The 14409-nt window shown below is 36.9% G+C and overlaps 1 protein-coding gene across 1 annotated transcript in view; it reads right to left on the reverse strand.

Annotated features, from left to right (window-relative positions):
• MPP7 (MAGUK p55 scaffold protein 7) overlaps positions 1-14409 on the reverse strand; it is a 106781-nt gene that overhangs the window by 40312 nt on the left and 52060 nt on the right. The window contains exon 5 of the mRNA XM_010163706.1: positions 4101-4232. Coding sequence (XP_010162008.1) covers positions 4101-4232 — 132 coding nt within the window. The remainder of the gene's footprint in view (positions 1-4100; positions 4233-14409) is intronic.

Consider the following 14409-nt stretch of genomic DNA (forward strand, 5'->3'; position numbering starts at 1 on the left):
AGAATAAATATTTTGTTCTTTTGCTTCTGCATGTGCAGCTTTGCTTTGCTTCTATTAAACTGCCTTTGTCTCAACCCACGAGTTTTTTTTTCTCTTGTGTTCCATCTTATCTTCTCCCCCTGCCCAATTGAGGAGGGGGAGTGATAGAGCGGGCTTTGGTGGGCATCTGGCCTCTAGCCAGGGTCAACCCACCACAAACATTTAGAAAAAAACCCAAACCTGTGGAATGGTTAACAAAAAGTTTAAATCATCTCTTCCAAAAAGCTGGAGGAAAGTTCAGCACTGACTTCTGAACTGATGCAGTCTGGCAAACAGAAGGCCCTCCCACAAACCATGTGTTTCCCTCTCTTTTGAGATGATTACTCCTGGGAACTCAGGCTTCATTATTATGTGATTAACACCGGCTCAGAACACCAGTGAGGTGCTTAACTCAGAGAAAAGCACGAACAAGTATAAGAGGAAATGTGGTGCAGTTTTATATAAAAATGGTCACTAGCTATATTCCAGAGAAGTTAGGAGAGTGCCGTCTTTGCTTCACAGAGAGTACTGCTGTAAGTCATCCAAAGGAGATACCCAGTTCAAGAACATCCAGGGCGTGGAACTGATGTAAAGCTTGCTGCTTTGCAGAAAAACAAGCTCTACTGTCTGTGTACAAATAGAGAATGAGCATGTATCTGAGCTGAAAGAAAAGTTCAAAGAGCTGAGTATCTTCAAGTCAAGAAACCAGACAATCTCCATCCCAGAAAAATTATCATATAAGTATCTCCAATCTCAAGCTCAGTAGCCAGAATCCTGATACACCGATGCAAGTGGAGGTCGGACTTTTTGACCGGAGAACAGTTAATAGATAAACTGAAGAAGTACAGATTCTTCGATCTGCACTAAGAATATCCAAGACTTTAGAACAAACTCTGAAGGAAAAGCTATTAAAAAGACACAGAAATAAATACAAAACAAAATTTTAAATAGCTTAGTAAACACAGATCATGGTATATCCTTTCTTTAGTAAAATAATGTCAGGAAGCATAAATGCAGTAGATCTAAGATACTTAGTATAAACCTGTCTTTATACGTATTTATTTATATAAGTCCCTATAAATCTGCCACAAAGAAATTAATGTTTGACGTTAACATTAATTAACACTAATAATGTTAAAATGGAAAGAAGGTGGGTTATGGAAGAGGAGGAGGACACTATACACTATTTGATGTCTTCCTGGAGAAGAAGTAACATGCAAAACAGAACCTCACCATAAACGCTTCTCTAACAAAAATAAAACATCAAGATAGGCTGAGGATTTGGAAAGACTACAAATACTCTTTTCTCATACAGACAAGGTACAATCTTAGAAGTGGTGGTTAAAGGGCAGCTTTTGGAAGTCATTCAGGCCAATTTCTTGCTCAGAGCAGGACTTCTGTCAGTGCCGGATCAGATCAGCCATTGCCTTATGGTATAGGTTGGAGATTCCACATATTCAGTTAGTCTGCTCTGGTGCTGGACTTCTCACCTAACCTAACCTAACCTAATTAACCTTCTGCTCATTCCCAGACTAAACCTCCCAGGACTGTAACTTGTGGCCATTGCCCTGTGTTTTAACATCTTTCACTACTGTGAAAAGTTTGACTCTACTCCCCACTCTCAAGTAGTTGTGGGCTGCAATTAACTCCTGCCCTTTGCCTCTTCTGAGTAATAGGTATATCACAGATACCTTATAAGGCTGTTTTTGCCTTAATAAATAAACTAAGTGATCTTAAACTAAGTAAGTGAGTTCTCTCACTTTTTTATATTTTCCATGGCTGTCATCCTGTTGAGTAAAATAAAATTATATAAAAAAACCACCTGTTACCACCTCAGCACAAGAGTTGTCCCAAGTGTGGATGCACCTTTTAAGAGATTGTACTGTCTCTGGCAAGGATAGTTAATTTTCTTCATGGTAGCTCACATGGTGCTATGTCTTAGATTTGTGATGAAAACAAGATGATTTAGCTACTGCTGAGCAGTGCTTACACAGCCTCAAGGTCTTTTCTGCTTCTCACACTGCCCCAACCAGCAAGCAGGCTGGGGTGCACAAGAAGCTGGGAGGGGACACAGCTGGGACAGCTGATCCCAACTGACCAAAGGGATGTCCCACAGCATATGATGTCATGCTCAGCAATAAAACTGAGGGAAGAAAGAGGAAGAAGGGACATTTGGAGTGATGGCATTTGTCTACCCAAGTAACTGTTATGCACGATAGAACCCTGCTTTCCTGGAGATGGCTGAACACCTGCCCGCCCACAGGAAATTTTGCTTTGCTTGCATGTGTGGCTTTTGTTTTACCTATTAAACTGTCTTAATATCAACCCATGAGATTCTCATTTTCATCCTTCTGATTCTTTCTCCCATCCCACTGGGGAGAGTGAGTGGCTACATGGGGCTGAGCTGCCAGCCCAGCTTAACCCACAACAGACACACAGGTACCTAGAAGAGCTCAGTATCACAGAAAAAAATCACAGAATGGCAGGGGTTGGAAGGGACCTCAGGAGATCATCTAGTCCAAGCCCTCTGCCAAAGCAGGTTCCCTACAACAGGTTGCACAGGAAAGCATCCAGGTGGGTTTTCAAGAGTGGAATTTGAGGAACAGTCCAAGGATAACCTTTGGTTTAGGCAACTCTATTTGTTCCTTTAAGAGGACTTAAAATCTCAAAAGCCAAATACAACGTATGTATCTCACATAAGTTTTCAGAAAATCTCAGTTTTGTTTTCAGAGTTGCTATTTATCCAATCCACTTTGAGACACTATTAACTTACAGTATTTAACTTACAAAAATCTTAGTAGCAAATAATGTTTGAAACATGAAACTATGTAAGTTACGATTTTATTAAGATTTTTCTGACAAATTCAAGAAAAAACAACAAACAAAACAATGGTGTTTTCATTAACTCTATAAAAATAAGCTGCTTAATTATAACTCATTTCATACTATATGTTCAAATTTCTTCACACCTCTCAGAATTAATACTCTTTCTGATAATAAATCCTAAAGCAAGTTTGTTTTCTTCCTCAAAGAATTTCTTTGATTAAAAAAAAAAAAAAAAGAGGAAAGCTTAAAGCTTTGACTTACATATTTAGGGCTAAAAAAGGTTTAATATGCTAAAACAAAGTAAAAACTTTCCATATGGTCAAACTTTTAATTATGCCCATGGGCGCCTACAGTCTATATCAAAACTTGTTTCTTGTTTATTGATGCCAGAAATCCATCAAGAATAAGAGTGATAGTAAGATATTTACTGTGGGACAAGCTACCCCTGTGTGTCTAACAGAGGCATTGGTCTCGCACTATCATCTCAAGTACAAAATCATGGCTTTGTCAAAGTAATTTTGCAGATCTTTCTTCAGGATTGCTATCCATTAAAACAAATATCCAGTATAACATAAAACAAAGCTCTTACTGGTTTGCAGGAGAAAAAGAATATAGTTAAATTTTATACAAGATGACTCCCACTCTACAGCAAATAAAAATAACCAAACCAGTAAAGCATTTTAATATTCTTGTAATACAACCTAGGTTTAGTCCTTTCATTTTTCCAGATATCCCCATGAAGATATTAACTTTCTAGTATTCATAATCCAAAGTACAACAACAGACATCTTAAATTTGCCCAGATTTCAATTCAAGTATTTTAAAATATGTTTTTCTGCTTTCTTTTCAGTGTATCAAAAGGTCATTTTTTTACGTGAATGCTAACAGGCACAGTTCACACCAAAGGTCAAGATTTCTTTGGGGATTTATTCTCCCTCTCTCATTTCAGAACAAGTTCATGATTCAAATTCAAGATAAAAGATGACGATATTATTGATCTAAATGCTCAGACTGGCCTGCATATATAACGTTCAAACACCATGAATGAACACATTCTTATTATTCATTTCATGTGCTTTACTAATAATGACTCTGGAAGGAAGTCACAAGTGTATTATTGAATGTTATGAATAAACATGCATAATGTTCATCTGTCCACATTTTAAGTTAATGTTACCCATTCACATTCATAATCTGAACACTCCCCACCCTGCACACAAACACAAAACCCCAAAACAAAAGACAGGGTTACTTACCAACGGTTCCCTGTTTTTGACAAGTCTGATTATTTTAACTGAATCTTCTTCCTCATCAATATCATCAGGCATGGGGGGCAAGACAGGATCATAGTTCTTCTGAGCAACAGTATCATGTACAGAGAGCAAAGCCTGGGAACATTAATAGTCAGTATATTATTTGACACCTGAAAAGCTTATCAAAGCAGAGGATAGTATTTATAAATACCATACAAAGCAGAGGATAGTATTTATAGCCCGACTCTATAGCGTGATGCGTGTAGATTGAATATAATTCTTGCATTCAATTTTAACACATATCAAACTGATTAAACAACTCTATAAGGCATATGTTTTCATATACACAATATATGCATACAATGTATCCTAAAGTGAGAACATCATTCTACTTGTCTTAGATAAAATGTTTATTTGATACAGTAAGCAGTCCTATGAAACAAATAAGAAAAATATGCACTTTCCAGTACTTCTGTTCAAGCATGAGATGCATGACATTAAGCTGTTGTCCAACCATTCCCTTCAGAGGAGCTCTGGAAGCTTACCTGGTCACTGGATCCCTGTCGTACTACCTCCCTTTCATATGAGCTCCAAATTATGTTAGGAATTTTTAATTTTTTGTGGAATTCATTATTAAGATTGAGGAACATACTGTCAAAATGGTCTGGTTTAGGCAGGTGCTTATCAACCACCTGTTGCATGTCTTGCCTCCTTCCTTTCTCTGTTGCTTCTCTAGTTCATGTATAGCTTGAACAAAAGATTTTTTAAAGAAAAGCCTAACAAAGCCTAATAAAAAGTTCAATCTTAAAAATAAAATAATTTATGAACGTGTAGAAATTAAAAAATCTTGAAAGTCAGAGAAAGTTAGAAAACTCACTCTCCTAAGGCTTAAAAAAAAATCTCAGCAATAATAAAAAATTCTCTAGATACAGAACTCTTAAAGGTATTTTCTATTTTGAAAAGTCTTCATTATTTGTAGTACCCCCTAAACTGGTGAGAAATGGTTAAGTAATGCTTTTACTTTTGTAGTGAAAACTATGCATTATAGCAGGAGTAACAGCAACAGCCATACGTGTAATTCTATCTACTGCTTTCTGTTGCTTCTGTTTTCAAGCAGTTGCTCCTAAATACTTGATTTTACATTTTGATCTGATATTTTTCCCAAAGAGTCAATATTACAAATGTTGCAGTCTGAACAGCAGAAGTAATTTGCAAATTGATAACCTTCTTAACAATAAAAATGAAGCATTTTGGAAAACGTTCCGATGTTTAGGATAAAGCAGAACACATCATTGTTGTTGACTTGGATGATACCAGAAGGTATCATACCAATGACTGCAATAATTAATCTAACAACTACAAAAATGATTAAGAAGGAACTCCTTAATAAAGAACAGAAAATGGCTACGTTTCTCTGATGCCAGAGAAACTTTACTTGCTAGTTAACAAAAGGCAGATAATTTTTGACTAAGTACACAAATGTCCAGAAACTGTATGTTCTTGAGGATAAGGCAAATGTTTTAAAAAAGCATGACACTTCCATTATGCTGAATGGAGGAGACTGTAACCACAGAAAACAATTTCCAGGCAGTGCTATAAGTTATCATGTCAAAAGCAGAAGGCAAAGAGAGTATGGTAATCTTGGCATTTTGAAGTTCAAGTTTGAAGTTAGGTCTTCAACAAAATAAACAGAGGAAGATCATGCCTGCTTCATGAGAATTTGCTATTGTTTTACTAATTTCTATGCATATTGTACAATTTGATAAAAACATTTTGACACACTAATTATTTCTGGTTTTCTTCCCAAGACACAGTTATGAACTTGTACTATTTACCTTCAGAATTTACCAGCTCCCTCCCACCAAAGACAAGTTTTACTTTAGATCTGAGCTAAAAACCTCAGGCTAGCAACTATGGTTCCTCCTGGAAATATGTATTATGAAGCATTACATATGTAAAAGCCATGTGATCATGTGCAGTCCTCTAAAGATGTATGTGAAATATCAAAGACATACTAAAACAAAAGTAGTGTTTGCTTTTACTTCAGGCTACTTACAGTTAAGACTTCTAAAACTAGTCTTCTGCAATTACGTTTTTCCACATAAAGCTAGGGCACATTCGTGGACTGGTTCGATTTAATGAGGTTCTATATTGCAGTTTAAAAACAATCAGGCAGATAGAGAAAACAGATGCAAATAACCTAAAGCACCACTTCCAGAGAAAAAGGCAGCAACTCAGAACACGTTCAAAAGAACCTACCCTTGACAGTGAAACTTGCAAAACAGATTTTGTCCACTACTGCACTGAATTTTGCCACCAGTGTTAATAAGATAATTCCCTGCTCTGACTACCAGATCAGGTTCCTGGCTAACACATGCAAAAGAACAATGCAGCCCAAGTATTATAAACCAATGCCAATCAATACCTCGTATTTAGGATGCTTTTCTTCACTCACAACAACTGTAATTTATCAACTCCTTCCCTCCTCCTCCCAAAAACAGTATTAAACCACAATATACTACAGTTTTCAATATAAGTTCGTTTACCCTGACTCTGCTATCATTTTATCTTGATGCAAAGATGCAAATTTTAGGTAAGAGTGTGAATGCCAGAAATGATGTGTCTTTTCTCAGCCAAGTTTCCAGAAGACCTTCTGTCATCACAAACTTGTTTATGCTGTACATTTCCCATAAGACTACTTCTGTGCTTGTCTTCCATCATTGCTTTGCCTAACACACTGTCCACTGCAGTTGCTCTTGAAATAGTCAGCAGCACATACACTGGGCAATAATTAATCTGCAAGCAAAATTTATAAAGCAATTTTTATTTCACTTAATGTATTCAACTAGACATGATCAGAGCCTGTCTTCAAGAGAACTTCCATATGTTTTGAACACATGAAGAAATGACCATATTCACAGAGTTAAGGGATATTTCTTCAGTAGCTTCTTTGTACTGTGCAATTAACATAATGAAGGCTTAGTCCAAAAAACTAAGTATCAGACTAGACTTTTATATAAAAGGTTGGGACTTCTTTTAAAGGCAAACAAATTACAAATGCCAAAAAAATAAAACTTGGATCCTCTGAAGAACAAGATTTACCCAGAATAATTGTGCAGTAAATGCAGAAGGCAATATAAAGGCAGTAATGTGCTCTTTTTGTACACAAGAAGTGGTTAATTTATTCACTGCAGTTTTATACTCCATAATACTAATTTTTCCTATCACAAGAAATTGCAAGAAGTGTAGATGACGAGTTGTTTTGGTTTTTTTAATGTTTTGTTTTTGTTTTCAAATACACAGCTCTTCAGAGCTATGCACCTATGATTCAAGATTAGGGTCATGTATATTTAAAGCACCTCTGGAGAAAAAGATTTTTTCAGCTCTAAGTTCTATGCTTATGATTCACTAATGTAAACACAGCCCATATTTAGAACTTGAAAGCAAGTATGCTTCAAACTCCTGCACTACCTAAATATAAATATTGATGTTCAGCTACATTCTTAGACATGATCTAGCTGGAAATGAATACTTTCATCAGGCCTCTGAAATGTCTAATAACTAGTGCTGCATTTTTCATATTAAAGCTATCACTGATCATTTCACAGTTTTTACACTATCAACTTACACAAAGAAAATCTGACATTGGAAACATTCAAAGTTCTTTTTCTTAAACTGTTCTGAAACGTTAAACGTTTATTTAAAATCAGAACATTATTAATGAAAACAGTTCTATATTTTTCAAATGTGTAACATTTAACTAAACTGACTACATTTTTTCTCCTCTAAAACAATGACAAATTTTATATTATTCTTTGCTTCTGTTTATATTCTGAGATCTGTAAGAGTAAAAATGCTCCAAGTAGCCCTGGAATCACGAACACAGCTCTGTATGTTTTAAAATTCTGATTATTTTTTTAAAAAAAAAACAAACCTCAATTTAAGCTTTATTTTTCAGAAATATTTTGCATTTATTAGTCTAGAAAAACATTTTAGAAAACAGTAAGTTAAATAAAGCAACAAGATGGAATGGACAAAACCAAAAGCAGCCTCTTTCTTTACGGTACTTGAAAAAATAATTTAAATTCAAAAATTAAATAATTAATAGTCAAGACTACTGACATAAAATTTGTAGGGACTCAAGCCAACCTTTATGAAAGCCAACAGCTGCAGCAGACTGCAACACTGCCAACCCAGCTGCTGGTTGCCTTGCCTATGGAGAGGTTACTGCCCTGGCAGCAGAGTCAGCAAAATGGAACAAAATGGCCCATGACTTTGCTGTCCCAGTCCACAGCTTGGATCACTAGCACAGGCCACCTTCTCTGGCAATTCAACCTGAACTCTGTCAGGTGAGACACAGATATTTTCCCACTTCTTTGCTTTGCTATGGTGACAGTGACTTCCACTGAGGCTGGCACAGAGAAGTTACACAGAAGAAAAGTAACTTCATCAGCAACCACAGTAACACGCCCCTGAACTCGCCTGGCAGATCTCATCCTCCAGAGAGCTTTAGCCATATTATGTTTTCCTTTGTGATGACGTTACAGAAGAAATACAAAAAGACAAAATGAAAATGTTGGTGGAGAAAATCATTCAAGACTGGAAAGACCGATTTATGAGTAACTTACATAAAGTAAAAATCAAGTGAGTGAAGTCATCTAGTGACAGATATCAAAGAAGGAAAGCTGAAAGAACTGGGAGGAGACTGAATCCACTGAAGGAAAGACCATCAAGAGCACCAGAAGGAAAGGAGAAGCATGGGAGTCATAACAGCTGAATGTGCAAGAATTTAGAAAGCAGGAGACAGAAAGCTGAAGCATCATGGTGATGGCGTACAGGCTCTAGGCACAGAAAAGCAATTTGACTTGAGAACAGTTTGGAGAAGTAAGGTATAAAAATGCAAGGTTTCAGAATCAAGCTACACATTTAAGAACAACTGGTAAGCAGGGCAAAATTAAGAGGAGAAAAGGGAGATAAGAATTTAGATGAGGGATAATTCTTCTACAGGAAAACCAGTCTATAAACCTACTATCTTAAGCACATAAGCTAGATTTTACATTGACATACTGATTAATTCCATCCCACTAATTTCACTCTCCAGCAAATGTGTGGTAAAACAGTCATAGGAAAAGGGCAACACATGACAGTCTCTCAACCACCAACACTGCCTGCTAACGGAGTATGTGCAACCCTAATCCTGATGCAAGATAAGGGTTAACAATTTCACAGGAGGGCAGCTGAGAACAGGCATCTCAACTAACAGATAAGAACAAACACATGAGCTGAATTGTCCAGCTTGGCTAAAGCACGAAGCATAATCTAGAAGCAGAAGCAAGCAATAAAACTACAGGCAGGAGAAACTTGGTAGTGCTGCTGAAGCAACCAGAGGATGGCTGGGATAACAGTGAACTTCTTTTTTTTTTTTTTTTTTTTTTTGGCAGTAGAGCCAGTGAGTGAGTACACAAGCTACAGTAACCATTTATCAGGCAGAAAAGTAATATTATTCCTCCTGATGGTGCAATTATCTAACCACTTTCCTACATAAATCTGAGATTTTCTGTTCTGAATAAAATTCCTAACTTAAATACATACAGTACATAATGTTAAAGAAACCAGTTAACTTCCAAAGAAATGAACACGTTTTACTTTTGCTACTGAAAATAATAATTTACATTATTCAATCAACATAAGCAAAAATTTGACAGCGATGATAAGAAAAATAAAATAAGGTCCTTTAAAGTAAGTAAAATTTTCTGTTTGTAATCAGGAAACCAAGGGGTGTACTAATTCATGGGGGAAGAAAAAAGAATCAGGGTTAATTTACTTCTTTCCATCCTTCAAATACAATATTTTTCCTATATATTCTCTATTAAATCCCCAGAAATTATATATTGTGTGAGAAGACAGGAGTTATATATGTAGAAAAGAGAAAAAATATTCCATGCTTGCAACTGTCCCATTCGAACTTAAACTGGAGTTGCCCTCTAGTTCAAGCATGTCCAGCTGGCAATTAAATATCTTTCTCTTCCAATTTGACTTAGATGCAGTTGTGTCAGAGTAGTAATTCAAAATATTTACCACACATACTGTACTCGTGCAGTTTTGTGTTCTTAGTATCTACCATACATTAATGTTCTTAGCATAGCAACATCTCAGTTGGATCAATATTCAGTATATATTACTTTTTCCTCTTTACTATAGTGGGCTTTATTTGTGACTATATGAACTTCCTTTCACAAAAGGGTAATTTCCTTGCCTGAAAATGCTGTTTCTTGATTTCAGATGCACCAGTCTGAACTGATGGATTTACCTGCAGCTGGTGGCCAGACAGCAATAGCCAACAGAAAAGTGAACTTTCTGCATCTTCAGACTCCCGCTTCCTCCAGCTTATTGTTCGCAGCCCCTGGAGAGGCCTCTAAGCTGAACTGTTCTCAGGGTTCACAAACACGCAGCCCGCACATATCATCTGGTAAAGGTGTTAATATTCTTCCAGATGACAGCCCTATGTTTTCCCTCAGTTGTGGATAAAGGCAGAATGAGCTCTGATTTTAAATCAATAGTGAAGAATCTGAACAAAGTCCCTTTTACATTCACAATGTGATTCATGTAGCCCTACTTAAGTAACTTCCAAGAGCACAAATAGATGGTTTTCAGAGTGGAAAATGCCGAGACAGGAGAACTCTTCCAATATCTTTGCAATCCTTGACCTTTTTTTTTGTTTTTCTGTCAGCATCCTGACAACATGAAGTGATGTAGTAGCATGCACCTTTTCTTGGTTGAAAAACACCTGAAGACACTCCCCCCATCCTCCCCCAAAAAAGAAATCAAGTGAAAATATAAACTAAAGAAATGTAAAAGCTGAGGTTGCAGTTATCCTTTCTGAAAAAGTGTCGTTTAGAAATGACCTAGCTTTTATTTCATAGAATTGTAGAATGGTTTGGGTTGGAATGGACCAGATCATCCAGTTCCAACCCCCCTGCCATGAGCAGGGACATCTTCCACTAGACCAGGTTGCTCAAAGCCTCAAAGCCAACCTGTCCTTGAACACTTCCAGGGAGGGGGCATCCACAACTTCCTTGGGCAACCTGTTCCAGTGTCTGACCACCCACACAAGAAAGATTTCTTGCTAACATCTCATCTAAACCTACCCTCTCCCAGTTTAAAGCCATTACCCCTTGTTCTATCACTATCTGCCCTCATAAAAAGTCCTTCTCCCAGGTACTGGAAGGCCACTATAAGACTGTCTTCATGGCCCTCCTCTGAACTCGCTCCAACTGGTCCACATCCTCCTTATCTTGGAGCCCCAGAACTGGACACAGTACTTCAGGTGTGGTCTCACAACAGTGGAGAAGAGGGGCAGAATCACCTCCCTTGACCTGCTGGCCACTCTTCTATCGATGCTGCCCAGAATTCAGTTAGTTTTCTGGGCCATGAGCACACATTGCTGGCTCATGTTGAGCTTCTCATCCACCAACACCCCCAAGTCCTTCTCCTCAGGGCTGCTCTCAATCCATTCTCTGCCCAGCCTGTATTTGTGCTTGGGATTGCCCTGACTTATGTGCAACGTGCACAACGTCTGAAGTCTTAAAAGTTAAAAGAGTCTAAAGTCTTCAAACTTAAAAGTCTGAAGTTTGACAACAGCATGATGTCTAAAGTCTTAAAAAGAAAAGAAAAACATCTACTGATCCATGAGGTTAAAAGAATTCGGATATACGTAATTCCTCCAGAAAATAACAACACATTCATTTATGATGAGGAGGTCTTAATTTCAGCTACAGAGTACTCATACTACATGGACACCTAACTAAAAATACTGAACCAGTTTAGTTTTTAAGGTAATTACTTTTGCCTGCTTTAGACTTTTCTGATACTAAACAGAAGAAGTAATATTTCTATATCAATTGCTCTAAATTCAGGTATCATTCTGGAGAACTGAAAAGCTGTTGGTGAGTATTATCATCACCATTATATATAAGTAAATCTTCTATAAGTACTTAATAAAGTTGTAACTAATTATAAAACATTAAAATAGATGTGGTGCATTAGAATAAATCCTGCCTCTTAAATAGTAATGTTCTTTTTAAAAGGCAAGAAAAATAGCAGTATAAGAAAAAAGCTTACAATTTTCTAAAATATCTGTGATAAAGATACTTACAGATTTACAAGTTATGTAATAATGGAAAAAGAGTCTTGCCACCGATTAGAAACCCAGGAATAAGCAGAAAGGGGAAAAAAACATATTACAAGACCATACTGGACCACTACTGAAGATTCATCAATGAACTAGAAAAGAGGAGACTGTTGAAAAAGTGTCTGGGGAGTTCAAATGAAACACGGTCCAGCAAATACAAGGGAAAAGCACCACTGGAGGAAAAAGTGGTACAAATAGATGATAACTAAAAAAGGAACTATTTGCTTTGTATTGTGCAGTTTCTCCATTTTCACTAGCTGAATAGAATTGTCACTTGAACAGGATGTGATTTTAGAGATTTTTTTCCCCCTCCTAAATTACGAGCTTTAGTAATGTTGCCAACTTCTAGGCACTGTATGTGAATGCTGTAGTTATATATATGCAATTCAATGTTCTTACACAGGTCAGAGTTGGCTCCTTCATGTGGGAAAGTCTGCATATATAACCAAAGAATTTATTTGATTTACTTTTCAAACCTTTTATTTTCTGCTGCCAACCTGCCTGGCTTCACTTTTGTTTATTACTTCTGTCACTTTGTTTATTATATGTTGGCTGCTAGTGAGCGCTCTCATATCCGTATGTTTAAGAAGATTGACAGACAACCTGTCCATTGGACATCAGCTGAGTTATCACATGAGACAGACCTGAAAGCATTTCCAGGGTAACATGATGGTTGTTACCTAAATATATTAATGCAGTATTCTTTCATCTCCTTTATACCATTTTATATCTATGCTTATGATATGTTGTATATTGTTATATGTATGCTCTGTCAGCGCCTACCACATTAAGAGTGTGCCACAACTGCTTTCTGATTTTCTCTGCCTGTCAGATGTGAAAAATCAAGGCTTTTCTTGCTGTTCTAAAAAGGACTGCTTTGCTATTTCATTTTTGTTTTACTTGCTCCATTCCAGTAACATGAATATTCCAAAAATAAAGACAGCAACATATTCTCGTAGCACTCCCCACCCAAAAAAGTTTTCTATAAAAAACTCCTTTGAATCATGAGTGCAAGCAGAAATGGAAATAGAAAGTCAAGGTCTAAAGCTGAAAAGAGTTAAGAATAAAATATCTTTTTCCTCTAATAAGGTTGCTAAAGTGCATGATGGAGGGCTTCCCAAAGTGGCAAATAGTTTAAAGGCAGGAAACACTGGGCAAAAGGATATTATTCACTTGCCAACAAAAGTCTTCCCAGCACTGTCTCCTCTCCCCCACCTTCATGGCTGGTATGCTCAGAACATCTGTGGGCTATCCATCAACCAACCATCAAATCATCAGTGCTGTGGTCCTTGCTTATTGTTGCAGTAATTTGCATATATTACTTAGGGGGAAAACAAGTATTTCTCTCTCACTGCTGATATTTCACAGCATACCATCCAGCAGGCTCTTGCAGATTTACAGATTAATGGCATCTGATTTTGCAAATGAGGGTTATGTAGGTAACTTTTCAGTTGACATAAGAAGTACAGTGTACTCCAGCTCACCATAGTAATCAAGTTAAACTAGTTTGTAGAGTAAAATCTCTTAATGTAAGAGCACAACCCCCATAACCAGTCCTACCAGGAAACCTCAAAGACCACTGATGAGTAAATAATTTTAAATAATGGGAAATTATGCTTCCTGAACAGATACTGTAGTTTGTGTTACCATGTGTGAGCATGAATATTTCATGAAGAGGAGGAGAACAGTCTCCCAGGACATGGGCAAAAATAGAAAACATTGGGAAGACAGGTCTCTAACGGGACAGGGACAAGAGGTCCCCCAAGTGCCAGGGATACAGCAACAGCCCAAATGTAGCTCAGATGTAAACTGACCTGAAATTTGTATTTGGGTTCTCCAGATGCAAAACCTGAACAGTTGTAGGCAAATCCCAACAATTTCCAGTGGAAAATGCTGACTTTGCAGAAACTGCATATTTCAATTAAAAAGCCCTGATGGAAAATCTTCAGCAAGTCTAATTACAAAGAAAGTGTTGGAAAAAGACAAAGTTTAGATTAAGATTTTTTAATTATATGTTACAAGAAATGCTTCATGAACCTTTCAAAGCAAAACCAGATTTTTATATTATTATAGCCCAATATTTTCTTTGAGTGTTCTCTACATTAAAGTTCTTGTAGAAAA

Source organism: Antrostomus carolinensis, unplaced genomic scaffold (genome assembly GCF_000700745.2).
Source record: "Antrostomus carolinensis isolate BGI_N321 unplaced genomic scaffold, ASM70074v2 scaffold5530, whole genome shotgun sequence".
Classification (NCBI taxonomy): Eukaryota; Metazoa; Chordata; class Aves; order Caprimulgiformes; family Caprimulgidae; genus Antrostomus; species Antrostomus carolinensis.